This window comes from Micromesistius poutassou, assembly GCF_964030765.1.
Source record: "Micromesistius poutassou genome assembly, chromosome: 13".
Lineage (NCBI taxonomy): Eukaryota > Metazoa > Chordata > Actinopteri > Gadiformes > Gadidae > Micromesistius > Micromesistius poutassou.
In genome coordinates this window covers 2,983,809-3,011,267 of record NC_140283.1, presented here as the reverse complement: position 1 = coordinate 3,011,267, position 27,459 = coordinate 2,983,809, and the positions used below count along the sequence as shown (strand labels likewise).

General features: G+C 44.4%; 5 protein-coding genes across 7 annotated transcripts; 2 read left to right on the top strand and 3 right to left on the bottom strand.

Moving 5' to 3' along the window:
• The first annotated feature begins 485 nt into the window (after window positions 1–485).
• rapsn (receptor-associated protein of the synapse, 43kD) lies at window positions 486–7,837 on the top strand. Of its 2 annotated transcripts, XM_084477689.1 has the most exons (8): window positions 486–1,089; window positions 1,869–2,207; window positions 2,931–3,089; window positions 4,266–4,364; window positions 4,494–4,616; window positions 4,731–4,784; window positions 5,057–5,256; window positions 5,645–7,837. In XM_084477689.1, exons 1-8 carry the CDS (start codon window positions 865–867, stop codon window positions 5,715–5,717), a joined length of 1,272 nt encoding a protein of 423 aa, XP_084333815.1. In that variant the 5' UTR covers window positions 486–864; the 3' UTR covers window positions 5,718–7,837. The 2 variants fall into 2 exon arrangements, with proteins under 2 accessions (XP_084333815.1, XP_084333816.1); XM_084477690.1 differs by lacking the exon at window positions 4,266–4,364.
• Window positions 7,838–7,954: 117 nt separating this feature from the next.
• On the bottom strand, window positions 7,955–15,744 carry ighmbp2 (immunoglobulin mu DNA binding protein 2). Its single transcript, XM_084477688.1, has 16 exons — window positions 15,656–15,744; window positions 15,209–15,292; window positions 14,954–15,123; window positions 14,674–14,869; window positions 14,478–14,575; window positions 14,222–14,385; window positions 13,504–13,704; window positions 13,253–13,400; window positions 12,951–13,125; window positions 12,633–12,815; window positions 12,427–12,545; window positions 12,245–12,339; window positions 11,956–12,079; window positions 9,569–10,423; window positions 9,284–9,483; window positions 7,955–8,803 (listed from the first exon to the last, which is right to left on the bottom strand). Exons 2-16 carry the CDS (start codon window positions 15,283–15,285, stop codon window positions 8,606–8,608), a joined length of 3,003 nt encoding a protein of 1,000 aa, XP_084333814.1. The 5' UTR covers window positions 15,286–15,292; window positions 15,656–15,744; the 3' UTR covers window positions 7,955–8,605.
• A 158-nt stretch (window positions 15,745–15,902) lies between these two features.
• chid1 (chitinase domain containing 1) lies at window positions 15,903–19,710 on the top strand. The gene is made up of 13 exons (XM_084477411.1): window positions 15,903–15,960; window positions 16,081–16,287; window positions 17,034–17,177; window positions 17,321–17,453; window positions 17,577–17,621; window positions 17,756–17,862; window positions 17,970–18,031; window positions 18,131–18,220; window positions 18,311–18,412; window positions 18,504–18,653; window positions 18,779–18,859; window positions 18,955–18,997; window positions 19,084–19,710. The coding sequence occupies exons 2-13, from the start codon at window positions 16,177–16,179 to the stop codon at window positions 19,180–19,182; spliced, it is 1,167 nt and encodes a 388-aa protein (XP_084333537.1). The 5' UTR covers window positions 15,903–15,960; window positions 16,081–16,176; the 3' UTR covers window positions 19,183–19,710.
• Window positions 19,711–19,847: 137 nt separating this feature from the next.
• Window positions 19,848–21,379, bottom strand: gatd1 (glutamine amidotransferase class 1 domain containing 1). Its single transcript, XM_084477412.1, has 7 exons — window positions 21,242–21,379; window positions 20,921–20,997; window positions 20,669–20,774; window positions 20,478–20,585; window positions 20,308–20,399; window positions 20,094–20,187; window positions 19,848–19,986 (listed from the first exon to the last, which is right to left on the bottom strand). Exons 1-7 carry the CDS (start codon window positions 21,288–21,290, stop codon window positions 19,859–19,861), a joined length of 654 nt encoding a protein of 217 aa, XP_084333538.1. The 5' UTR covers window positions 21,291–21,379; the 3' UTR covers window positions 19,848–19,858.
• A 293-nt stretch (window positions 21,380–21,672) lies between these two features.
• Window positions 21,673–27,023, bottom strand: cd151 (CD151 molecule). Of its 2 annotated transcripts, XM_084476906.1 has the most exons (9): window positions 26,883–27,023; window positions 25,855–25,939; window positions 25,224–25,415; window positions 24,563–24,637; window positions 24,185–24,205; window positions 23,751–23,855; window positions 22,291–22,446; window positions 22,122–22,208; window positions 21,673–22,027 (listed from the first exon to the last, which is right to left on the bottom strand). In XM_084476906.1, the coding sequence occupies exons 2-9, from the start codon at window positions 25,936–25,938 to the stop codon at window positions 21,953–21,955; spliced, it is 795 nt and encodes a 264-aa protein (XP_084333032.1). In that variant the 5' UTR covers window position 25,939; window positions 26,883–27,023; the 3' UTR covers window positions 21,673–21,952. The 2 variants fall into 2 exon arrangements, with proteins under 2 accessions (XP_084333032.1, XP_084333033.1); XM_084476907.1 differs by lacking the exon at window positions 24,185–24,205.
• Between the last annotated feature and the right edge of the window lie 436 nt (window positions 27,024–27,459).

Sequence of the window (27,459 nt, the reverse complement as noted above, 5' to 3'; positions counted from 1 at the left end):
GACGCCGTGGCCAGTGGTGGGTGTGGTGGTGGTGGGGGTAATGAGACCCACATCCGCCTCCATTAGGAGCCCCAATGGGAACAGCCAGCCACCGTGAGGCATGGCTAGACAAGTAGTCTCTCAATCTTTCAAAGAGGGACCAAAAAAAAATTAGTCCCATTGCCCGACTAATCTCCCAGCAGCACCAGCGCCTCGCAGCAAAAGATGTAGTCTGGGCTCTGACCACTCGCTGTGCGCCGGTCTGCCCGGGGAGATCGTTGTGGGGAAATTTCCGAAGGCGTCTATTGTGACCTTGGGAGCGCTTAGTTGAGGACAGAGCAGAATTTCTGAAGGCACACATGGTCTGGAGTGACAAGGCCATCTGCTGTAGAGCCAGCTCTGCCCCGGTGGTGGAGGGTTAGGGAGGGGAGGGGCGGTGGACTGCAGGGGTGCAGAGAATTCCTCTCGATGGGGTGTGGAGGGAGTAGATATTCTGGGATAGCGCTGGCAGCACACCGCGGAGAAACGTGTTTCTTTGGCGTTTTTTCGAGCTGAAATCCAAGGAAGAATTTGTGAAGTCCTTCAAGTGAGGTGGGATTCCTTGAATGGGCTGAGGAATAAGTTATTTTCCCCCTGCACACCCACCACAAGTCTCCACAAAGTCATTTGGCGACAATGCTCTCAGATTGTTGCTCTTTAACCACGGTGGATCTAGTTTCCTTCGTATCGGGGCTCAGTCGGCGCTGAGACCCGCACCCGGTGGGCCTCTAGGCACCGGCCACTTTAGACCGTCCTCTTCAAGCGGTGGTCGCTGGGAACCGTTCTGTGAACAGCAGGGATTTACTCGCTTGCTGCCTCGCTGCTGAAAGTGCGCGACTCAAACGGATGAATATTTTTATGAGGCATCTTGTAGCAGAGATGGGCCAGGACCAAACCAAGCAGCAGATAGAGAAGGGCCTAAAGCTGTACCAGTCCAATCAGACAGAGAAGGCTCTAGATGTCTGGACCAAAGTCTTGGAGAAGACTTCGGATCCTGGAGGGAAATTCCGTGTGTTGGGGTGTTTGATAACCGCCCACTCAGAAATGGGGAAATATAAACAGATGCTCAAGGTATGAGTTCCTACCCAACGCATTATGAAACCATTGTTGCATCATGGTTTTTTTTGTTGAATAATGTATTTTTTGCCTCATTTTGTTCCTTGTTTTTAGTTCTGCATTTCATTTTGATAGAGGTTTAACATGATCACTGTTTAATGTGATCAGTGTGTAGAGAATTTTGGCACGCATTTTTACTCAGTTTCATTTCATGTTGTCTCGCTCATATTTCACACATAATTTGAATAATTGACCGGTATACAGTTTCCAGAGGCATCTTGGTTATGCAACCAGTGGTGGGAATGTGTACGAGGTAGCTATTTGATGCTGGGATGCTACTGTAATTTTATATGTCATCATCTCTGCGAGAGAGATACAGTTCAACGTCTCCCCTTGCAGCATGTTAAGAACGTGTAAATGGTTACGAAAAAAGGCTGAGATCAAAGGTTACTACTTTGTAACTCTCAAAACCTCTCTGCATAATCATACTCTCCATGTATGGCTTTTAAAATTAGCTTCATCCAATGAAACCATCAGCATAAGTTATACAATAACTCAAAAAAAAAACTCAATAACTAAAAAGCTACAGACCACTAGTACTACATCTCAATTTGAAACAAAACCTGCAGTCAAGTCAACTTTTATGTAACAGGCATAAAGCTAATGTCATGAATCAGTGTTTCTTGTCATTGCATTGAACAATACCCTAAAATTTCTTTAAAAATGGATTAGTCTGTCCAAGAATCCTGACGTTCCTCCAATAACGCGTACCCTGTGCCCTCTGGTCTGTACAGTACGCCCTAGCCCAGATAGACACCGCCAGGGAGATGGAGGACCCCGACTACCTGACGGAGGGCTACCTGAACCTGGCCCGCAGCAACGAGAAGCTCTGTGACTACCAGAAGACTGTGTCCTACTGTAAAACGTGCCTGGACATGCAGGGGACCACCGTCAGCCTCCAGCTCAACGGACAGGTGTGCCTGAGCATGGGCAACGCTTTCCTGGGTCTCAGCGTGTTCCAGAAGGCCCTGGAGAGCTACGAAAAAGCCCTGCGCTACGCACACAACAACGACGACAAGATGCTGGAGTGCAGGGTGTGCTGCAGTCTAGGGAACTTCTACGTTCACCTCAAGGTAGGCAGCGGGGTTGCAGTTCTGAGTTGTGTAAAGAAGGCATTTGACCACCAGGACTAAATACGCAATCATGTACGTTACATAAAACTGTTTAGTGAACAGTGGATGGAAAGCCTGGCATTTAGACCTGTTGACCATTTATTTTAATATAATAGTTATTTTGATTTCATGTGCAGAAAGAAACTTAAATGCTTGATTATTCACCATCCAAAACGTCTCCAGGCAAAGTGGATGGAATCAAAGAGATGATCAGATCTTAAATCAGATTAGAGAATGAGTCACTATTCATGTGACCACGGTTTGTGTGTGATCATATGGCATCAAAACAAAGCGTATGAATAATCAGAACGTGGAGTACTATGTGTTGTAAGCCAGGTTGCCTGAGAGAGATTGGCTGCTTAGTAGAAGCACAGAGATTTGTATAACTAATCCCTTGGCTTCCTGGGGAAGGATTGGTTTCAATGGGAGCGTGATGAGGTGGTGTTCAAAGAATGGACTCCTATCACATTACTCAATGAAAACAAAAAATAGAATATGCCAGAGTCTGGATATGAAACATCTGAAACTCAGGAATAATCACAACTGTCCTGGGGGCGATTTAGCGCTCAACGTGGGTCGTTGACTCTGAAAGGTCTGGCCCGGCGGTGCTACACAGTACACACTGTCGCTCCAGTTGTCTCACTCCTGACCACCCCCCACCCCCCCCGTGTGTGTGTCCAACAGGACTACGAGAAAGCCCTGTTCTTCCCCTGTAAAGCCGCAGAACTGGTCAACGACTACGGCAAAGGCTGGAGCCTGAAGTACCGCGCCATGAGCCAGTACCACATGTCGGTGGCGTACAGGAAGCTCGACCGCCTGCCAGACGCCATGGAGTGCTGTGAGGTGCGTGCCGTTTGTCTCCATAAAGTGGTGCCCGTTCTGCGTTCGCAGGCAACGTCTTTCTTTTAATGCAATGCAAACCGATCCGACTGTGGATGAGGAAGAACTGTGTTTGTTTTGTGTGCGCTGTTTGGTCTTTAGTGTTTTCAGGCGTATAGTGTGTACTGTACTGATGTCATTGGCTGTGTGGGTGTGTGGAGGAATGCACTGCGGGGAGATCACGGAGTGGGCCTAGTGACAGGTGCAGATGACAGTTGAAACCAGTGTCTCCGACCCTGACTGAAGTATGTCCGCGGAGGTGCCAGTTTTAAAGTGTTAATGAACAGATTAGCTTTTGTCTTCTGGCTGGGGTCTAAGTATGTACACGGTGACAAACATGACTTCATGTTCAGAAGTGTTAGTATAGTGACAGGATACAGGCCTACACGGTCCCTTTCAAATGTGTTTTTATGCAGTTAGTGCTGCTAGACATTATTGGAAAAGTCGGGAAAGATTTGTTGCGTTTGAGCTTTTAACTCTTGTCCAGTTTTGACTCACACTCGACTCAAATGGATCCTCTGGGCTGAAACCATGAAATGAGAATGTGTATATATAACAGAGTACAAATCTCACCAAGATTTAAAATATATATTAATATTGATAAAGGTTATTCAATACTGAATGACAAATCAAGACTGGTTGGGTTGGGTTATTGGTTGGGCTGTAGAGCTAACGGTCATTTAATTGTTTAGCAGTATGAGACCAAATGTTCCCCGGCCTCTAGTAAAATAAACATAAAAAAACCAGAAGCAGGTGAAATAAGTCCACGTTTAGATTCCATTAGAGTGAGGGACATGTGTTGACCAAGTGTACTCACAGTCCCAACACAGTGGGCCAACTCCGTCCTCTGTCCTGTCCAATACAAAGCTCTATAATATAATATAAAGGAATAGAGGAAAACAGTTAATCTGATTATTATATATAAAATAAACTCAATAAGTGAATAGATGTAGTTAAGTTAGTTGTGTGTTAAGTGTTTTTAGGCTTTCGACTTGTATGATTATCGCGTTTGATTTCCATGTTTCCTGTGTCAAGCTGCTGGTATCCAGTCTCCAGTGTGCCACGTGGCTATACAGGTGGGACTGATTACAAGGTGGCTCCTTGATGCGTAGTAGCCTTCAATCTGCCCTCTTCCTCCAGGAGTCTATGAAGATCGCTCTGCAGCACGGCGACCGCCCTCTGCAGGCTTTGTGCTTGCTCAACTTTGCTGACATCCACCGCTGTAGGAAAGACGCTGATGTAAGCCGTCACCGTGTGTTGTGAACGATGCTTTAGGTGCTGACCTTCAGCGGTTACAGCTTTATGTACACTTTAGATACATTTATAATAAGTCCTATTTCAATTGTCACTCCTCTTCCTAATGTCCAGAAAGCGTTCCCTCGCTACGAGTCGGCGATGTGCATCATGACGGAGATCGGGAACCGTCTGGGACAAGCACAGATCTACCTGGGCGTGGCAAAGTGCTGGCTCCTGCAGAAGGATCTGGACAAGGTGCGCTCATCTAAGGCCGATGTCTTGTTAATCGTTTCAATACACTGTCGTCTGGACCTGTGAACACCTAGGACACGACAGTAAATAAATGACCCATCTCTTCCTCTTCCTCAGGCTCAGGAATCTCTGCATCGAGCCGAGGAGTTGGCAGAGGAATTGGGAAACAAGGTATTTGGAGTGAATTGAAGTCGAAATGTAAAAAAAAATGTATCCACACAAAAGATACGTCGTGAACGCAGAATGTAAATGATAAACACAACAGACAGTCTCAAAGTTGACTTATTGTGCTTAAAAGATGTATCCACATACAAAAAAATAAGTCGTGAACGCAGAACGTAAATGATAAACACAACAGACAGTCTCAAAGTTGACTTATCGTGCTGACTTATCATCGAGTGCGTCCCCCCACCTCCTCTCTCCTCCCTCCGCCCCATCTCCAGCTGTGCACCCTGAAGGTGTGCTGCCTGAGCGAGGGGATGTTCCGCAGCCGGGGCCAGGGCGAGCAGCTGCGGCAGCAGGTGGTCAAGCTGCTGCAGTGCGTGGAGGAGCTGGAGCTCTACTGCGGGATGTGCGGGGAGTCCATCGGCGAGAGGGACCAACAGCTGCAGGCCCTGCCCTGCTCGCACATCTTCCACCTCAAGTCAGTGCTCCGCTCATCTCATCTCCGTTATCCGTCAGGTTCACGAGCGATGGATTCATTGGCTGCATTTTCTCTCCACACCCACACCTGACCCGATACGTTTTCAGGAATATCTTAACGTCTCTGCCGAACACCGCAAACTAAGTGATTTGAATAATTAGTCATGCCCCATCTCAGCACATCTTTGTTATATCTCTTAAGTACATTTTAGGCCCTACAAAGATGATTCTAACTACGATTTTCTGTAGTCATTTTTGGAATTCTCTGTAGCAACTACAATTGTGATAATCAGCATTCAGTGTCCTCAGACTCAATTGTTAATGGCTTTGGATGCTGCTAAATGTACAAATGTACGCACTAACACTGAGGCCGTGTCCCCTCCCTGCAGATGCCTGCAGACCAACGGGACACGGGGCTGCCCTAAATGCCGCCAATCCTCTATGAAGCCCGGGTTTGTTTGACCCGCGTGCCGGGACCTTCCCCATAAGCACGCGTTGGGTCTGCGAGACATCAACCACACACAGAGAGCTCCAGCCGGGTACGCTAGACTCTTCTTACCCAGCAGGTGGTTCAACGTCCGGACGGCCTGGAGATGTGGACACCGCTACACCCGGGTACGAGGAGAACCTGCTCCTGTTCCACTGTTGGCCGGGCAGGGTGCTTAACAGAACTAGGCTGGGTTTTGAGGGACAGCGCTAAGGAGTCAACAGTCCTTAGCGGATATTTAGAGATGCCGGTCTCTGAGCCACAGCTTACTTGGCATTAGGAGAGATGGAGGAGTAAGAATTTCACATTAAAAGTTCTAGTGGTAGAATGAAGCCCTTGTTGTATCTGATCGCTGACCATCGTTTTGAAAATACAATCATAAGGACACACAGAGGAATCCTGCCCGCAATGTGGTTCACTATTACGCCAATAGATATTTGATTGTTTGTTGGGAAATTCAAGCATAATGTGTGTGCCATACATGAAACAGTTGCCGGATAAAAGAGAATTATTCTGTGGGTAGTCTTTGTTATGTTTACTTAAAATGTGCTCCTGCATTTATAATCATATTTATATTTTTGTGGAGAACACATGCAATATCAGTATTACTATTACATCTATGTATATATATAAATATATATATATTTGATATAGGCCTACGTGTGTATATAATGTTACTTTTTGAGAAAAGTTAGATTTATCTAGTGTTTTGTCAAACTAACTGTAATATCTTAACAGATACAGAAAACGAGTACGTCTTTACAGAGCAGGGATACAGAGCTGTTTTCCTTATCTTAATGATAAAGCAACAAGTTCAACACACATTGTGTTAATCACATACATACATATTGTATTCACTGGTTATTAATGGGAAGGTATCTCTTTTAAAATAGACCATCTGGAAATGTGTCGAAAGATTGTTGAAGAAGGTCAACCTTGATATGGGGAAACAATCTTATCTGACCAATTATTTGCATGTGGAATATTATTTTCAGAACAGCTATTTATTCTCACGAGCAACGCGGTGGTGCTCTGGTATTTGTAGCTGTACACATTATGTAAATATAGAGGGACTGGTCATATTTTGTTTGTTGGCAGCTTTCTTGGAAATGAATATCAGACCCTTTTTCACAGGTCGTCAATAGGGTAAAGTAACTTCCGGTTCCGGTAATTTTAACATTAGGTTGGTTTATTTACGTCTGTCGCAGCACCAGCATGCTCAATATATATTACTGTGTCTATACTGGTGCCATGCCAGACCTAAATCAAACAGACCCCTTGTTAATGAGCTACACCTGTGCATTTCCTACTGTGAAAAGGGTCTTGCATTTCAAATGCAGAGCCTAACTTTTGTCAGGGATGCAGGGGGGATTTTTGACTTCCTCGATCATTATTGCAATGATGAGCAACGATGTGGCATTGCAGGCACAGTAATCATTCTGTTTCCAAACATTTTATTGACTTTATTTCACGGAACAGAGACGTTCTTCAGGAAGATGTTATCGCCTGGAAGTCCTTGAATGGACTTAAGATGCAATTTTCCAGTCTGATAATCTAATGGTTGATATTAAGCTCATTTCAGCGTGGATTCATGTAAAAATGTAAGAGTTGTTGATTTTATTTTGACTGCCCTGATCTCTTAGGTGTTGATGTTTATATAATACACATTTAACATAACATGCTTGCAAGAACAACCAACAATGTATGGTTCAAACCAAAACTACCTCCGTTTCTCAGACTCCCTCCTCAGAGGATGAATGCAGCATAACAATGGATGGACATTTTTATTTATATACAAAATATTTGTATTAAATCAGCATGCTTCATAGTTGATTTAATAATGACCGTCTTCATTATTGGTCTGAGATGTACTGTTGTGTTATCATTATCTTAGTCAGGATTGTTCCATTTGTTGAACATACTTTTGCCATTCAATGAGAATGCGTCATCATTTGTAACACGTGTCGAAAGGTCTTTGTGGGTTTCAAACTAAGTTAGTTGCAAAAACTAGAAATGTATCATGTACTACGCATACACTGTATAATAGCCATTATGCCATTTGTTATTGTGAATAAAGATTTTTTGTTTGTTTGTTGCAAGTGTCAGAAGTAGTGATTGGACCGTTAATCTAACGGACCACGGGCCCACAGCGCCGGGCAGGCGCTTCAGCAGCGATGGCTTCACACTCACAGTGGTATGCCCCGAGCTTTTCAGCCCCCTGGTCCTACTGAAATGGGGCCCATAACTCTTGCCCAGTTTGTTTACAGAAATCTCAGAGAATGTAAAGGATGTGAACAATGCCCTCTGTGGCACATTGTCTGTCGCTGAGAGGCCTCCTGACAATGTCCACCTAAAGATAGACAGAGCCACGTTTCAAGAGCAAAAGGACACGCAGTAATGTTCCCCCTGTTGTCATGGATGTAGACGCCTGAGGCCCCATAGACATGGGATGGGAGTGAATTAACTACCGGGTTACAATCATCTAGTACTACAACTGTAACCTTGAAGTACAGAGCCCCTTCTCTGTAAAGTTAACACGTATAAATGAGGTTTCACTTTGACAATTGTCCCTGGCATTATTTTTGGAAATTATGATTTGAAATGGTTAATGTTGGTAAACATGGTCAATATAATTAGCACAGAAGGATTCAAACTTAGCCTGTATTGCAGTGGTTGTCAAACTTTTTCTACTCGTGTACCCCCTCCAAGATATTTCTTTAGTCGAGTAACCCCTTCACCGGCTCAAAAAAAAAGAACATAAATAATGTTGGGTTCAAAGTTGGAGCTTGTGTTCACTGGTGCCATCTTTTATTTTGTAAATCTTATCCCACATGTATTCTTATTACATTTTAAACAAGCACAACTAATTACTTTTCTCTTTGCTTTTGAGTTTCCTTTTAGATTCCATGTCCTTGAGTTTTGAGTCCAGCTTACGTTGCAAATAGGCCTTCTTGTTGGGATCCATGGAAGTGTCCTTTTTCCCACTTCCAGAATACAGAACGCCTTCCCTGCTGATCCTCATGCGGGCGTGGGCCTTGGCCTTGTCCCCACAGCCATGAACCTACAAGTTCACAGCAGAGTTACTCACACACGCATCACATACAGAAACACATTTCCAAACAGTACAGTAAACGCCATCAATGTGTTCTTGCTTTTCATTCTGACCCTATAGACAGGACTGCCCTCTAGTTATTCCCCAAAGTCTGTGTTTTAGCAGAATATCCCGATTCAGAAAGTGATGAACCTGCCATGTTTGTCCTAGGTCTCTGCCTCTGGATAGTTCTGATTGAGATGATCGAGTCAAAACATCGAGAACGGCTTTGACTTTCAGAAACTGGAAGTTCAATCTCCGCGACAACATCTCACTAAACGGTCTGTGCGTACGTTCCCGTGTCAGGCCATCGCACACATTGCTCCACAAAAAAAAACACATTTGAGCAAATCTTGTTTGTGCAGCTATGTACGGTATTCCCTGAAAGGCTGAAAGTGTGCCAAAGCAATCAACAAGCAGTCCTTGGTAGTGCTCCTGCGTGGGTCTCACCTCTGGTACATGGTGGCCCAGACAGAACTGTCGGTTGCAGAAGGGGCAGAGCTGGCCGAGCACGCGCACGGACGCCTTGCACTTGACCAGACTGCACACGCTCTCCGCCTTCATCACCGCCGATATCAGCGCGTCAAAGTCGTCCCCGGCGCCCGCCGCCGCCGCCAGGTCACAGACCCCGGCTTTGGTGCGGCTCTTTCCTGGAAAGGAGGCATGGACGGGTCAACCGAAATATCCCTCCACAGAAACATGGGAACTATATTTGATCATACGACCGGTGCCTACCTTTAGCCGGCTTCTTGGCCGTGGGGAGCTTCCCGATCGCGGCCTGAACCTGCCTCTTCTGCTGAGCGGCCTCCTCCCGTCTCTGCTGCTCCCTCTTCATCCTCTCCAGGTGCAGACTCTTAAGATCCCCGAATGGTTGTTGAGAGGAAGCGGCAGCTTGTGGCTCCGACACAGCCTGCTCTTCCTCCTCCTCCTCCTCATCTTCTTCTTCTGGTTCTGGTTGCGTCGGCGGAACCGCCCCCTCCGTCGGTCCGGACCCGGGAGGAGGTCTGGAGACGGTGATGCAGCGTTCTCTCCCCTCTCCTCTGCTCTCGTGTCCCAGCCCGAGCTCCTCGGAGATCTGGTGCACCAGCATGCGGTCGTGGGAGTTGAGAGACGGTGGGAATTGTAGTTCCTCTTGAGAGGGATCCCTTAGGTAAGTCTCCACCTGCTGTCTAATCTCAGCATACCGGGTCTGCGCCTTCAGCTCCTCTTCTGGGGTTAAGATGCGGGGCTTGGTGGCCTTGGCGTGTTGGTTCACAGGGTCTTCTGCGACCTTGGCACCAGCAGGCTTCTTCTGGGTCTTTGGGGTCGCTCTGTCTGCAGCCTGCTGTTTGACCTTCTGCTTGGTGGACGAGGCAGCAGAGGCCCTGGTCTTGTTGCCGTTGTGGCTGCGCGTGTAGTTGAGCGGGACGATGTCCTGGAGGTACTCGAAGGCAGTGCGGACCTCGCCGTGTTCCGTCATGTGACTGACCAGGGACTTGAGGAAGGCGTGACTCTGAACCGTCTGGGAGTCGCAGACCACAGCCAGGTGGCGCCGGGCGCGCGTCACCGCCACGTTGATCCTCCTGTCCTCAGCCAGAAACCCAACCTCACCTACAAACAGAAAACACATGAAGAATAAATGAAAACAATAAAACGTAAATAATAGATAAAACAAACACAAATATGATTTGAGGAATAAACGTGTCGGTATAACATGGATCATTGGGCCCTAGTTAGACGGTCTCAAACGCAGACGTGAAGCGCAAAGTCGAAGTAGCTTTGTGGGCGGTTCTACGGCGCTGTTGCTATTATGACGGCGAGATAAATGAGCTTTGCGCCCGACGCAATTCTAAAATGGGTTGGTCTGAAACCTGTAGGTGTGTTTTGGGCGTAACGTGCAATAAACCAATGAGAGTTCCATCTCCCATCCCCTTTAAGAGCCAGAGCATTTGACTTGACGAGTTGATATTTTGACAGCGCGTTTGCATTCTCCGCTGAGACAGATGCATGACCACATGAATTTCAAACTTCAAATGGCTCAGTTTATGGCCAAATAATAGGCATAATTCACACATGGAATAGCGTTTTCTTCTCCAACTTCAGAAACACTGAGTCGTCATGTAAATTGCGGCAAAGTCACTTAACACATATATGATATGCGGACGCGGTCCTGTGGCCGCAACTGTGGGTCTATTTAATGATATGCGGCAATACATTAACAAACATCGTTTGTTACCAGTATTGTATACATTATCGTTATCAACGTGTTCATAATATGCACGTGTCCCCCCGTTAATATACATCGCCATGGACTGTGTTATGCGTTACGTGTTTAGTTTGCGTGTGTTTAAACAGATGGGTGCACACACACGCGCCAAGCATCACCCGCATTCATTCATTCTTTTAAACAATCACTCGTAGTAAAACTATGTTTTCTCACAATCAAATATTCATCAATCCTGAAAGTTATGGGCTTGTACACGATGTCTGTGTCAAGAAAATATGTGTTTGCAGATGCATTGATTTAAAAGTACAACTTACTGCTGTATCAGCTGTTACACAAGATTTTAAAACAAGATTTTGTTTTGGGAGGCTGGATTATACTTGAGTTTATTATTGTTATTATTATTATTATTTAAATGCATGGCATAGCCTACTCTACTGTGTTCATTCATGCAGCCCCTATGGAAAAAAAATCTTTGACATCATAATATTTAAATCAGCCTAATTGTTTGCATGTTTGTGCTGTGTATAGCCTACGTGTGTGTAAGCGTATGTTGCAGTTCCGACCTTCCATGGCACGTAAAATAGCAACACCAACTGCACAACAATCTGCTAGTGTATTTAGTCAGTTGCGCAATTGCATTGGCGCAATGTTTAGATCGGTAAAATAGCACCAAGTATCATTTGTGCCAGAACACGCCTCTGCTTTTCGCCGACACGCCTCTCCAAGCGCAAGTGTAGTGGCGCCTGGTTGCTGCTGGGGAAAATCAGCTTTACGCCTGGTGCAAACTAGCAACAATACATGCGTCGGTGTAGAAAGTCAATTGCGCTGGGTGCAAGATAGGACCCAGTGTGTTAAATGGCGATGTTATGGATATGGATATACATACTACAGGAACATACTTTATATCAGGCCTTACCTTTTCTGTTGGACCTGACTAGTGTTAACACCACAGCCTCCTTCTCTCTACCCTGAAAGCCGTCCACAGACTTGATCTCCAGGGCTGGATACCGTCCTGAGAGCCTCTGGCGCAGGAGATCCACCTTAAGAAGAATAGGACAAATATAGAAACTTATTACAGTGGGTGTTGGCAATAAGCCATACCCATTAATACATGTATTAACAACCATTAATACATGTATTAACAATTTCAGCTTATTAACCAATAGTAATACATTGTGGTAATTTAAAATAAAAAATGTACGTACTTGTAAATTGTATGGAGCAATGACGGCGATGTCTTGAGGTTTGAGTCCAGCCTCAGTCAAACATTTGATGTGTAGTTCAACAAGGTCAACTTCCCCTAGGAACACATTTTAAAGAATGCGTTAATCCCCACACCGCACAGACATGCACAATACAACGTTTACAACCTATCCCTTCAGCTGACCCTGGTTGCCCTTGGACTGTTCGTCTGTGACCTCCATCTCGCTCAGCCCACAGCCCGCTGTGTCGATGAGGAGCAGGGGGGTGCTCGTCTCCTCAACGCACGCAATTCCTGGCAGATCTCTGTGGGAACAGGAAGAGGATGAATGAACTATTTGAACGTCAGCAGCACAAGACATTCAACCCAACCATCTGAAGGTGCGCCCTCACTTCAGCAGATGCCCCTCCACTGAGCTGTGTGCGGTCAGCCGTCCCTGGTACATCTCCCTGGAGGCCCAGTCCATGATGGCGCGGTGCATGCGGTACTGGACCGTCAGCATGCGGACCACCGAGTCCCCAAACGTCTGGATGAGCCTCTCCATCAGACTGACCGCCAAGCCCTTCGCCGCAGCGCTGCAAGAGACGCAGCATCAGGACCAAAACGCTTAGCAACCATGTAACACAACTCAATGGTTCACTGAGCAACGGTGGTCATCCAGAAAACATCTGATCCGACTTGAACAAAGACAGGGAACACCACCATCGTACGTTTGGGACTTGATGGTGGGGGGGAGCTGCTTGTAGTCCCCAGCCAGGATGCATTTGCGTGCGTTGAGCAGAGAGATCCAGCAGCTGCTCTCCAGGGCCTGGGCACACTCGTCTATCACCACCCAGTCAAAGTGGCCGGGGGGCAGGTGTCTAAGGGGCCCATCGTTGGAGGCCCCTGGGCAAAAGGACACACACGCAAACACACACACACACACGCATGCACGCACACAGCGTAAACGGTCTCAGTTTCTCTCTGTTGTGCTTCAGGACATCAGCTGACTGAGGAGGCCTGTGGTTATTACCTGTGTTGGTTGATAACACCACATCTGCACTCTTCAGCACCTGGCTGATGGCCGTTGCTTCCCTGGTTCGGAGCTCTTTCCGCAGCTCCCCGATCTCTCGTTTGAAACTAAAACGTTCACCTTTATCACGCATCTTCTTCATCCCCATCTGGGAGAGGAGAAAATGGACTAAGTCAGTACATATACACAAACCTTTAAAAATGTTGTATATGACGACGATATTAGAGTGTGGAACATTCTAGCGTACTTACGAAAGCCTTATCCATGTCCTTCCGGATGTCAGCGATGATGTTAGTGTTGTCACTCTTGGCCAGCACAGCGTCCAGAGAGTGCTTCTGTATGGACTCCAGCAGCCGGGCCGGGTGGCCCAGTCTGAGGACCCTCACCTTACAGCGCGCCAGACGCTCCACCAGGTTGTCAACCGCCACGTTGGAGGAGGCACAGCACAGGATCTGGGGAGCCAGGACACACAGCATGTCACACAGAGTCCACGTAACGCTTCAATGGCAAACGGAACTAACGGATGTAAAAAGAAGGGTATAATATTATGATATACCTTTCATTCTCATTCCTATGTAAACAATGAGTTCATAATCCACATTGTGTCAATAACAATGATAACCATTTACCAAAGCAGGGACTGGAACTTGATTTAATAATTGGTTGCTTGTTACATTTAGGAGCAGGCATCTCGTTCTGGGATTGGGGATCGAACCAGGTACCTTTGGGCTGTACGTTAAACAACCTTCTAGACACTACACTATCCTCCCACCTGAGGTGGAGGCGTCTTTACCTCTTAACCCTAACCCTAACCCTAACCGTTAAAACATCTTGATATATACACACACACACACACACACACACACACACACACACACACACACACACACACACACACACACACACACACACACACACACACACACACACACACACACGTGTCAGGTATTTCACAAGAGTATTTCACACCTTGTTTCCTTGTTTAACAGCTTGGAGAATGACCTCCACCACGGTGGTGGTCTTCCCAGTGCCAGGCGGGCCGTGGATCACAGCCACGTCCCTCTGGGACAGAGCAAAAGACACGGCTTCTCTCTGGGAATCATCCAGATCCTGGTTGAAGAAGCCCAGGTCATCTGAGGAGGGGGGACACAAACGCATGCTTAGGTAGGCTATTGGTAAGGGGATATTAAAATCACATTTAATTAATCAATAATAGTTGATGTACTTGTCTGTGACTGGGATCCAGGTTCTGAATATCCAAAGAGAACATTGATCAAGTTTGAAGCTGGTCCGTTGCTGTACCCGTTCAAAGTGTTCAGCGCACTACAAGACAAGACATCCAAGCCAATGAAAACTAACTGTGACAAGGATCTCCTTATTCGGTTGTGTTGCACGTTGAGCAGCCTTTAAAAGCCCCTCACCGTGTCATCCGCTTGTACGTGACATTGTTGGCTAACTTCAGCAGGTTGTACAGCGAGTCGGCTTCAACATTGAAGTCCTCTTGACAGTCCTCAAAGGCTACCGTCACAGATGTTTGGCTCGACTTGGTCACTATCCCAGTCCCGATCTGGGAGCTTGCACTGCATCCGGTGGCACCATACAAACCAACGATGTCCCCTGCAACACATCTCAACGTTTTTACAATCTACAAAATGTGAAACTGTGCTTAAATCAGATGGCTTTCACGAGTATCTTTCTTACCAGGTCCGAAGCCGTTACTTGGAAGGACCGACACCCCCATGTGTTTCCTTGGTTCCAGAACCACTAGCGTCCGGCCGTACAGCCCCGTGGACTGACTTGCTATCTGTAGTTTTAGCAGGCACACTCCTTTGCTTTGGAGGTCCTTCAGAGAGCTGTTCTCCTGCCATACTCTGAGAAGAAGACAGCCAGATGGGTATGGGGTTCACCGTTGTTTTTTATTTGATATTATCCATTGAATTATATTCATGTAAATACCTGGTCTCTTCAACTTCAGCTTCTCTCTCCTCCTGCAGGAGCTCAAGTGTCTTTGACACAAACCGTTCAATTTCCATTTCTCAACTGTAGATGACAGTAAGGAACAACCAATAGTAGAAGATAAACAAAACAAAACAAAACCAGAGACTTGTAGCCTCACTTCAGTGACACCCAGACACCCCAACTCTCCAAGTGGGACACCTAACCTCTGCTCTCCAAATACACCCAAGGGTGTCAATCACTATTGAATGCTCGGTTCAATATTTAACCAAGCACGCAGCTACAGGGAATGTTATATTACAATCTGTCAAATGTTGAGCTAGCTTAAAAACATAACAGCAAGCACCACCTTCACAAACACCCACGTGCGATCCAGTGTAAGTTAGAGCAAAGATAGTTTAATAGATAGATAGATGAGGAAAATAAATGACAACATAATTAAACTACCTGATCGAATGTCAACAGCGACCCATGAGATGCTTCTTCTTTTACTAGTCAAATGGTGCGATCCTATGCGGACGAGAAGCCACACCGCCATCTATCTGCCAATGACACACACGCACACACACACACACACACACACACACACACACACACACACACACACACACACACACACACACACACACACACACACACACACACACACACACACACACGGAACTTTTATTTTGAAGGATACAGGATAGCTGTACTTTCCTTCGACGCGGTGTTCTCTCTCACCACCGAGCTGTCAGTCCAGCTCACCAGAGGTAGCTCTTATTAATAGTTTACATGACTACATCAACTATTAATCATTCACATGTTCACAGAACAGCCGGGATCCTCCACATGTGTTAACCCTCTGAAGCATGTCTGTGGTTTGGTTTTAGGAGGACGTCAGCTTTCTGTTTCGACCAGGAAGAAAGCTTCCTGCAAAGGGCTGCGACCCCAGTTTATTGATTTATGTGTGGTGTATTGAACTCTAAATGGAAACGAAATCACTTCTGGTCTTGTTGTTGGCCACTTGGAGTTGGTTGGTGGTCAGCGGGACCCTTTCAAAAACGGACGCCAAGAAGGCGCACAAAGCTGAGGTGGACGTGAGTACCTGTTCATTACAGTCAGGACCCTACAGGTCTAGGGTCTATGGTCAGGACCCTACAGGTCTAGGGTCAGGACTTTACAGGTCTATGGTCAGGACCCTACAGGTCTAGGGTCAGGACTTTACAGGTCTATGGTCAGGACCCTACAGGTCTAGGGTCAGGACTTTACAGGTCTATGGTCAGGACCCTACAGGTGCACACCCTGAAGGTGATCAAGAGCAGCACCTTCAGTCAGAGAGTGATGCGCCAGAATGCCAGATGTGCAGAACGGAGGGATACAAGAAGTCTTGTATACCAGCTGCTATAAGACTTAACGATGCACAAAAATTACTGCACTTTTCTTAGTATTTATTTATTGTATTTTAACTTATTAAGTATTGAATTAATCTGAGGAAATATCTGGTGTTATGTCTGTTATGAAGCTGCAGTGGCACTGTAATTTCCTGTAAAGGATTATTAAAAGTATCTGTCTATCTGTCTATGGTCCTGACAGGTCTATGGTCAGGACCTGACAGGTCTAGGGTCATGACCATAGGTCTTAAGGTCTATGCTGATGACAGTACGGTTCCAGACATTCAATCATCTCATGCTGACAACAAAAAAAGTGACAATTCTGCACACACAATAGGAACTATTTCATTTTCACCTATCTCCCTACTTCCTTGTCCGACTTTCTTCCTACTCTCTCTATATGTGCACAATAATATCTAATCGTCTTCACGACATGTCTCTCCCCTCCGCAGTCGTCCCTGTCTGAGGTGTCTGTGTTGGACCGAGGCCTGGTTGTGTCCGACCCCCAGTGGAGGGACATCGTGAGGGAGGAGAAGAGACACTGCTCTCACATCAAACGCACCTTCCAGGGCCACGTCCTTGGATACATCACTCCTGTAGGTCTTAAACCAAGTCAGTAGAAGTTGCATGTTTTGTGTTTTTTTTATGTTTAATTCCTTTGGATATGAACTATTTTAATATGGCCCTTGAGTCCCACAGTTAATATGCATTATACCCTTTCACCCCCTTGTCTCCTCAGTGGAACTCCCATGGCTATGAAGTAGTGAAGGTCTTTGGCTCAAAGCTGAGCTCGGTGTCTCCAGTGTGGCTTCAGGTTCGCAGGCGAGGAAAGAACAGCTATGACGTCGGCGGACTGCAAGACCATGATCCGGGTATGGAGAGTGCGTTGTAATGTACAACAATACACAGATTTAGGGACCTCCATTTAAATATTAATCAATAGTATTTGGTTTTGGTGAAAGCATCTCATAAAATATTTTCTCTCTCCCATGTAGGCTGGGTCAGAGCTGTGATAAAGACCAACAGAAAAATCAGAATAGGTAAGTTAATGTCCTTTTCCGGTTACTACCTCAAATAAATCTCATTATTCGTTACACATTGCTTTGTTTAATTTGAGTTTTATTCAGACATTTGAAGACAGACATTTTTAAGTGTGGATCCTCTTCCGTCTCAGTGCCTCGTCTGCTGTTTGACGGTTGGTCGTATAAGGACTACATGAATGTTCTGGAGAATGAAGATGAGATCGAAGAGCTGGCCAGTGAGCTAGTGGACATTGCAACGGTAATGTATTACTGGGGCCCATTCCACAGCAGCTTGCATCATGTACGGTACATCCACCTTGCGTTCACTGTGTGGGTGGTGGCATCGTGCCGTGTTTTCATCGACAGACAGAGAAGTTTAATGGTTATACATTGGAGCTGTGGAGCCAGCTGGGAGGGAACAAAAGAAGGTGAGGTCGTCAGGATATAATGATTCCTATCGCCTTGCTGCCACAGGTTTTACTCTTGGTTCAAATTCAACTAATAATGTCTATGTTATGTCATTGCAGGGAGCTGGTCCACCTGATCAAACATGTCTGTGAGACTCTGAAGGCTAAAAGGTTGGACTGTTTCCTGGTCATCCCACCTGCTCTGACCAGGTAACCCAAATGGGAAATTGACATAATGCAATTGATAAAACGTCTTCAGGCCTCCGTTGTGACCTTGATAAAACGTGTGCATTATAACAGCTTGGGGCAGCCGGGCATGTTTGGTAGAGAGGAGTTTGAGCAGTTGGCTCCTGTTGTGGATGGATTCAGCTTGATGACCTACGACTACTCCAGTGCAGCAAGGTCAGTGCTAGAATGCTCTTGTGTCACATGTAAATACGAAAAGAAACCTGAAGAATAAGCGCAAGATTAAACATGTATTACTGTCTCATAGCCCCGGGCCAAGTGCTCCGCTGCCCTGGATTAAGGGGTGTGTTCTGGAGCTGGATCCCAGCAGCCAATGGAGACACAAGATTCTGATTGGGCTGAACATGTACGGTATGGACTTCTCGAACCAGGGAGCAGATCCAGTCCTGGGTGGGAAGTAAGAGAGCGCTGGAAACTGATACACCATATCAAACTTCATGAATGGATGGTGCTTTGTGAATCCTTTTCATGTTTACATTTGAACTAGTGTGTATGTTTCATTTTTTTGTTAATTAACTACAGGTACATTGACGTTCTGCGGGAACAAAGGCCAAAGCTTCTATGGGATGATTATGCCGGAGAGCATTACTTTAATTACAAGAGGTAATGAATGAATACTAAATATGGATTATCTATAGGGGTGATATTGTTAACATCCACCGGCACCAATCACAACTTTTTACCCTCTTTTTCTTTAGGAACAATGGTGTCAAGTGTAAAATGTACTACCCAACCCTTAAGGTAAGAACTCTTTAGATGCTTTGGTAAAACGTATGTTTATTAGTTCAAACTATAGGGGAATAACTTATTTTTCATTCATTTTCCAGTCACTCTTCATGAGGATCTCTTTGGCCACAGAACTGGGGGCAGGAATTTCCATTTGGGAATTAGGACAAGGACTTGATTACTTTTATGATCTGCTATAACATGGGAAAATGACTGTTCTATGGAGTTGAAGAACATTAGCTAAATGCACTTCCCAAACCTTCCATAGCAAACACAGTCATTGTTGCCGATAACTGGAAACCATTATGAGTATATTTGTGCTGCAGTTGACCTCGGGGTTGGCAGGGTGTCATATTTTGAATAAATACACGGTAGTAATGGTTGTACTACCTCAAAAACATGGTACATAGTAGTACATTAAACCAACATTCGGGAAATCTGAGGTATCTCCATTTAATTTTTTTAATGTATTGATTGAAAAGACTCCAGATATCATTGCAAAGAAATAATTTCAAGAATTGTGTAATATGGTGTGCAATTCGTACACTTGTTAACAAAGTGCTTTGATTGCTTGGCCTACATGCAGGCTTCTGCTGGAATTAGTCCTGTGAGCCATCAGCTGAAGTCGTGGGAAACTGATATTGGTTTATGACATGTATTTATTCCTTTTCTAGTAATTTCCCCATCCCTTTTTGAATATACGTATGTCTGGGCCCCTTTTTGCACTTGAAAAACAAAAGTCAATGACTTTTTTTGTTCAATAAAGACGACTTGACTCTTTTTCTCCCAGGCAGTTTTCATTGACAAACACGTTGATCCAGTACATTTCAAACACATATGTAAATTTAAAAAGGAATGCACACATTACAAAAGCCTTTATGTTGGTGTTCTATTTGCAGTAGAGAGCAGGATTAGATTATTCACAGCAACTGAAGTGGACTGGACATTCTGACCAGTTATTAAGTGTCTGTCTATGACGACATGCATGGCATCCTCTTGGCTTGCTAGAAAACCAAAAAGATAAACACAATCAAGATTAAAGATTCACAGTAGCAAAACAAAACATTCATATCTAATTCCTATAATGACTTTAAAATGGGGAGTAGCCTACCTGTATATGAGCCACCACTGTCTTTCACAAAGTCCTCCACTATCAAGGGCAGGTTGGCAAAGTCTGGGATCCGCACCAGCTCAAACACGGATGGCTTCAGGCAAAACGAAATACAAGTATGTTACAATACAGTACATCAAGTGGAAAACTGACAGATTCAATGAAAGGACACTGAGGACGATATTTCCTCAGAGAGTTATGACCAGACACACACCCCTGTTAAACTGTAGCCACTGAAGATCCACTGTTGTCCCTCGGTGGAGCAGCATAAAGCAGACACGCCATATCCCACTGCACACACAGGCTCTGTGTACACAGAACAGACAATTTTAGCACACGTAACGAAAACTGATGCTTAAATATGAAATGAGGACCACCACTCACTCTGCTGGGAGATGAAGTGTGTGAGGATGCGGTGCAGAGAGCCACTGTGTGCCAGGTCATTCAGGGCCCCGGGACAGTCTGGTATGAGGAGCGCTTGATAGCGGGCCCCTAGAGTGGATCATTAGGACGTGATGTTGAACCAGGCAGAATATAGGGCAATGGTACATTTTGTAAAACTAGCACAGTCCCACCATCTATAGATTCAAGTTTGGCTGGTGTTGCGTAAGGTTTCACACTGAAGTCCTGCACCCATCTGGCAGTGCTTTCATCGACTCCCACAAAGTCTATAGGCTTCCCCTAAAAAACAAGACAAATGCTCTTCAGTAAAACGCAGGCTCAATCGGGACACTGAGATGAGACATGGCAAGACTCGAATATGTGTTAACAATACAACAAGTTAAATGGCACGCAAACAAGAATGGGCAGAAAATATAAGGCGTTACCCCGGGCGTGGCTGTCTGTAGGTTAAAGACAGAGCTGCAGAGACTGAAGGACTGATGGAAGGACTTTGCTGTGACTCCTAAAGGACAATATCAACAAAGACTTTGAGGGACAAGACAAAAGACCAGGCTGCTGAGAACCCTAACCCTAACTGACTGAGTGCTTATCAGTTGATATAGACACCTCGATTTGGTGTCACTAATGATTTATGGACTGCATTTGACTTTAAAGGAAATGCTTATTTCTTAAATGCTCTTGTTGCACGTCCACTAGTCGGCTAACAACAGAAACCAGCTAACTCGGTGATCGACTGCTCGACCTACCTTGAGGAGCAGCACTCGCCACTATTAAGCACGTAGGTTTTGAAGACATGTCATGAACGTGTTTACGCAATAATTTCGTTATATGTTATCGTCGTAAATCTGGAGATTTGAAAGTTAACAGCCGAAAGGAAATCCTGTCAGCAGACGATACCATCTGACTGCTGCACGCCGATAAGCTTCAAAATAAAAGCTCGAGGGCAGCACAACATACAAAAGTCATACACGGTCAACCAAGCAGTTTCTTTAATTGTATTCATTACACACACACACACACACACACACACACACACACACACATATATATATGCAGTGTTTCCCCTAGATTCCCCTATATATATATATATATATATATATATATATATATATATATATATATATATATATATATATATATATATATATATATATATATATATTACAAATGTCAGCCATATACTATTTTATTTTTGTGTGGAGAAAAAATAAACACACATATAATTTGGCAATAATTTGTCTGTCACCTTAGAGGCCACACAACATTTGAGATAAAACATAAAGCAACAAGGGAGCCATGTAGTGGAATATACTACTGAACAAAGCATTGCTGTCCAGCAGCTTTGCTCTTTCACAAATATACCATCATTGCAATGTCAAAAGATTGGCTGCACAACGTCATACAGTACATTAATGAATGAAATAATGTATTCCAATACACATAAATTGAACCACATATTAAAAACAACAGGCTGAATAACGTTCTTCTTTCAGATTTTGATAAAGGCAGCAGGTCAACATCATCCCCAGCAGCTGAAAAATATTAAACATGCAAGACTTTTGTTAACCAAACGGCACACAGGGGCAGACAGTGTCATCCATTGCTTATTATCGCAGAGGGTTTTACCTGAAGGAAGGCAATGCCGATTCCCACTGCACCAAGGATATGCAGCTGACTCAGAATGAACTCCTCCAACCGAGCGATGCAGCCTCCCTGAGGAACGGCATGGGGTTAAAACAAACAACTCACTTTATTAATCCCATAATAATCATTTGGGTTGAGTAGGGAAACAGACCTCCAGCTTGTAGATGTTGGACGGGTGGTCTCTCTCGCCACAGAAGTCCCTGGGAGTCTTACAGCAGCTGTCCGGCACCCTCATACCTTTTTGTGAGGTGAGGACCCAAATACTGTCGGCCCAGTCCATGGAGCTGTTGCTGCCACAGCACTTAAACTGAGACACAGTGGCACACAGCAGGAGGCAAACATCATAACATGCACCTCGGACAAACTGAATAGTGTTAAAAAATGTATGCATTTCAACTCTCCCTCCTAGCTGTGTATTCATCCAGATCAGGGATGGGCAACTTGATAAGTTGCCCCTTTATCATGTGGCCCTCATGATAAAGAGGGCCACAATTTTTCATCATCACCATCAGAGGGCCACATGACTGCGCTTTTCACCTAATCGGATATGAGAGAAGCTACAAAATAATTACAAATAAGAACAAATTATGTGTAGATATATGTCTGTCAGTGGGGGCTGGGGATGAAATTTGTTGGTGGGGCGCAGTCATGGACGGGGGGTCGGTTGGTCCTCCCCCAGAAAATGTTGAATTTGGTAGATGTGATTTCCTGTATTCTGGGGCATTTTGGGGATGGCCACTACCTAAAGATTCATTCAGATTCATAGCCTATGTATGTTAAATGAACCAACATATATTAATTTCATATTTTCCAATGCTCAAATGCATTTTTAACATGTCTATGCTCTTGTTAAACAACAAACACAACACGTTTGTTTTAAAAGAAACAGCCACATGAGTGATTCCTATTTTTTTCAGTGCAAAGGCCTCACATACATCATCGGCACAAATGATGGCACAAATGGGCCGGCCAGTTGCCCATCCCTGAACCAGATGTTCTGTGTGGTTTGTGCATGATCACTTGTAATGTCTCTGCTATCCGAACACAAAGGAGCCTTTATACAGTAAGGCCAAAGTAGAGCTTGAGGCAAAATGTCCTTGCATAAAATATGTGTATCTTTTACTTGTAGTCTACATAGTAGTAGGACTAGAAATCTTTTTTAAGGCCTCTGTTTCATTGTAGCAAAACAAATGCCATTCAACTGTAAGGGATGGCAAGTCAACGTTCAGTGTTTGACGTCTGTGCGAATCCTCATAAAGCAGGACCTAGGGAACGGTAGATAAGGTGTACATGGGAACGTATTGTTCTGGTAGTCTTTGATCAACTGACCCTTTCACTAATCTCTTCGCACACCGACCCACCAAGCCCTTTGAGACTGTGCTTGGGATTAAGGGCTACACAAATGAAATTGAATTGAATTGAACCAACCAAATAGAAAATGTCAATAATAAACTATCAATAATAATGATACAATATTGATAACTACTACATAATATGTGGAAGGATGGATAATCCAGCTGTAGCCTGCCTATACCTATACCTATACCTATATATAACCTAGGATCCCTGGCTATACATCGTATATTCTCGCATTTCTCCCCCATCGGATACCTCCTGCTGGAGCTTGTCCACGGCCTGTGTGACGCCGTCCTCCCCCGGCTGCTTGTACTTATGCTGCATGGTCCACCTCAGGTTCTGCCTGAGCTCGTGGTCCAGCTGTGGTACAGGAGCACAGAGAGGGTGAGCAACAAGGACTGTCACCTGCACGGCTCTGCGATTCTTTTAGACAACCTCCCCTGTTTGTAAATATATCACACGGTCAAGTTACTTTCCACCGCTGTAACATTCCATTATAACTGCCATGGTGACCACTGGGGGCTAAGAATACACAGAAAAATGGGGCATGGGTCCCGCGACCTCTCTGACCTTAGGATTCCTGAACTAAAACCATATTATTGTTGCGTCGGTGGGAGGGGGGGAGAAAGTGTATGATCCTAGCTAATAACATGAAAGGATGAACACAGACGAGAAGCAGTTGAGATTACCTCATAGCAGTAAGGAAAACACTGGAGCAAGAAAGGGAGGAAGAAAAAGAGGTGTAAAACATACGCAAACAAAGGACTTATCATCTCTATGATTGGTCAACTTAACCAGAGAATGATTAGGCAGAGGTAAAGAGGGGTTTGGATAACACACATAACAGACAGTAACAAACTATGAAATACAAAGACACACAAAGTGAAACCGTATGGAGGGAGAAAGTGAGTGTTAGTTGTTATATGTCCTGGGATGTAAAGAAAAGGAACAGAAATAGAATAAGATGATAATGTATTTAAATATACTTCTGTATGACCATTGTTCTATGGGACTAGTATCTACCACTGCAACTATTGACTGCACAACGTTTTTCTATTGAAAATCACCTTTTGGTAGTTCATGTAGGCCATCACACCAGCAATGATTTCCAGCAGGAAAATACAAAATAACAGGATGAAATACTGTGGAAGAGAGAGACATAAAATTGGGATAACAGACAGGGCAGAGGAACCAAGTGCATAACAGATAATAATTGGAACGGACACCATGGTATTAGCAATGATTCGGTAGACTTGCATGTGACATTAAATAGACATAAATGCTGTTATAATGTAAGGTAGTATCTTATATCATAAATGTTTTCCTATGCAGTATGCTGTACTTTTCTCTCTCCCCATGATATTTAGACCAGGCAGCCACATTTGATGCCTCTCATACCACTAGCATGAGTCATGGGCTAAATCTAAACTCTTAAAGACACACTCTGCATGCATGTTGTATCTGACACGTGCATTTCTGACATAAGGAGATGCATACACATGCAGGACAGGGTGCCAGGCTCAGGTTGCAAGAGCAACTAGAAAAAAAATGTCACCCAGGTTGAACCCTTAATATATGTGCACTCAGACAAAATGGTGTGTAGTTTGAAGGGGTGTTTGGAAGCCTTAATAATAACAGAAGATGGTATGTTGCATTAATATGTTGTGTTGTTTTCGGTATTGTATAGGATTGTGATGCTATGAATGGGTAATGAGCTTTTCTCATTACCACAATGAGGAGATTTCTCATCTCCCTCAGCGTGGCACAGCACCCAATCAGACCCGTCACCACCACGATGATCCCCGTGGCGATGAGGATGTACGCCGAGGCGGAGTAAAAGGTGGAGTTGAGTAAACTGATGTAATCGCTCTTCTCCGCCACAGTCCAAATTCCAACTGCCAGCACAGTCCCACCTGCCACCTGAGAGCACACACACACACACACACACACACACACACACACACACACACACACACACACACACACACACACACACACACACACACACACACACACACACACAGTTGAGGTACCTTCTCAATTCAAACCAGATGTTCCTATGAAGAATGTGGCACATCATTAACGAGCGGTTTCTTGAGACCACAGAGCACAGTTTCTCAAGAAAACATAAAGACTGTGGGTCTCCCATGGTAACACTGAAAAGTAGGTGCGTTGGCAACAATAATAAACAAGGTCTACATAACAACATAATGAAATGCATACATGAATGAGAAAAGCAGTTCAAATAAGAAGTGTATGAATGGCTTATGGAACATCTGATATGGATCTCTATAAAGCCGTCTGTGTAGCTGCATTAAAAACACCTAAACAACTGCAAGCTCACACCCAATGGACTTACCCAGAACAGAACATTAAACAAAAAGAGGAGATATTTCAGGCATATGGTTCCACATGTATTCTTTCTCTTATACCGTGCCTCCATTCTGAAAAGACAAAAACAGGCATTTACAGAGGGCAAAATGGCATCATGGCAAACCACATAGCACAAGCACCAGATTACAGACAGAGCAGAGCAGAGAGTGCAGAGCAGTCAACAGTATAAACCAACACAGATGGTAATGGAATGCCCAACACTCCTGGAGCATGCCATATCTCCTAAAACGGCTGCAGTGAAGGCTGCCTGACATGACATGGTCTCCCTGCATGATGTGAAGATAATACCATAAGCAGATTTCATTATTTAGACTGTAAATAATTGAGCCTGCTCACAATGGTGATTAAAGCTAAGATTAAAGCTAAGGCTAAGAAAATATGCCATTCTCTAGTTGGAAATATGATTGTATGTGTATGTACCCATCAGACAAACACAAACAAGGGCTAACATCCAAACACCACACCTTGGCATTCAATGAGGAGAGCCCACTAATGAAATAAAATACATTGTGGGGGTAAAGTACTTGTCTCAGATGTCTGAGAGGAGAGTTATAAATGACTTCTATCCCAGTAACAGCATCTTTCTTACACCCTCTCTACTAACTACATGGGAGATCATAGGATTTCTCAAACATTTGTATATGGTAAAAGTTATGTTTTTCTTTCTAATCTCTCTTATTTGTTGTACAAAACCAATAGAATAGACACTTGAATAGTCACCATGTGGTGTTACACATCAAATGACAATAAACACCAGTGTTTAAAGATTACAATGAGAAATCAAGTAAATCAATTATTATAAAAAAATATATAAAATCCCAATCAGCTAATTAAAGTCTGTGTTTTATGTTTCATACTCCGCAGCACCATGTCAAGAAAAGCATTTTTCTTTCTTTTTGTGCCTAGAACCAGTAGCTATAGTTATTTTTAGACGATTGTGTCAGTGGAAAGAATTAGTCATTTTCCTGTCCCCAATTTGTGAAATGGTCCTACCTGCTTCTCGATGCAAACAAAACCTAGAGAATGAAAGTTTGTGAGAAAGTTTGTGAGTTTATCTTCAAACTTGCTGGTATTCCAAAACCCAATCCTAACGGTGAAGGTTCGACGTTGGGAGGAACAGTGGAGGTCTCTAGCTGGAGCTCTGGCCGGGGTCCACTGGGCGGGAGAGTCTGTTTTTCTACTGGCAGACCAGTGGATGGGTTGGATATAGCCACAGCCCAAGATGTCACGAGAGCAGGGCTGCCTCCAGCTGGTGATTTTGGGACATGGATCGTGGGTGAGGCATTGGACAAATACATTTATTACATGTATAGTAATCTGTATATGTATAGTAATCTGCCACATCTTATTAATGAAGACAAAGTCATCTTGTAGACACTATATGTTTTACTGTATTGGATTACATAATATAGTCAAAGCAATATAAATATTTTAAAGAAATATGAGTCATACATACATATTTACATTTACATTTAGGGCATTTAGCAGACGCTTTTATCCAAAGTGACATACAATAAGTACATTTGTCAGAAGAAAGAAAAACAATATATTGCTGTCGGTACAGTAAGGA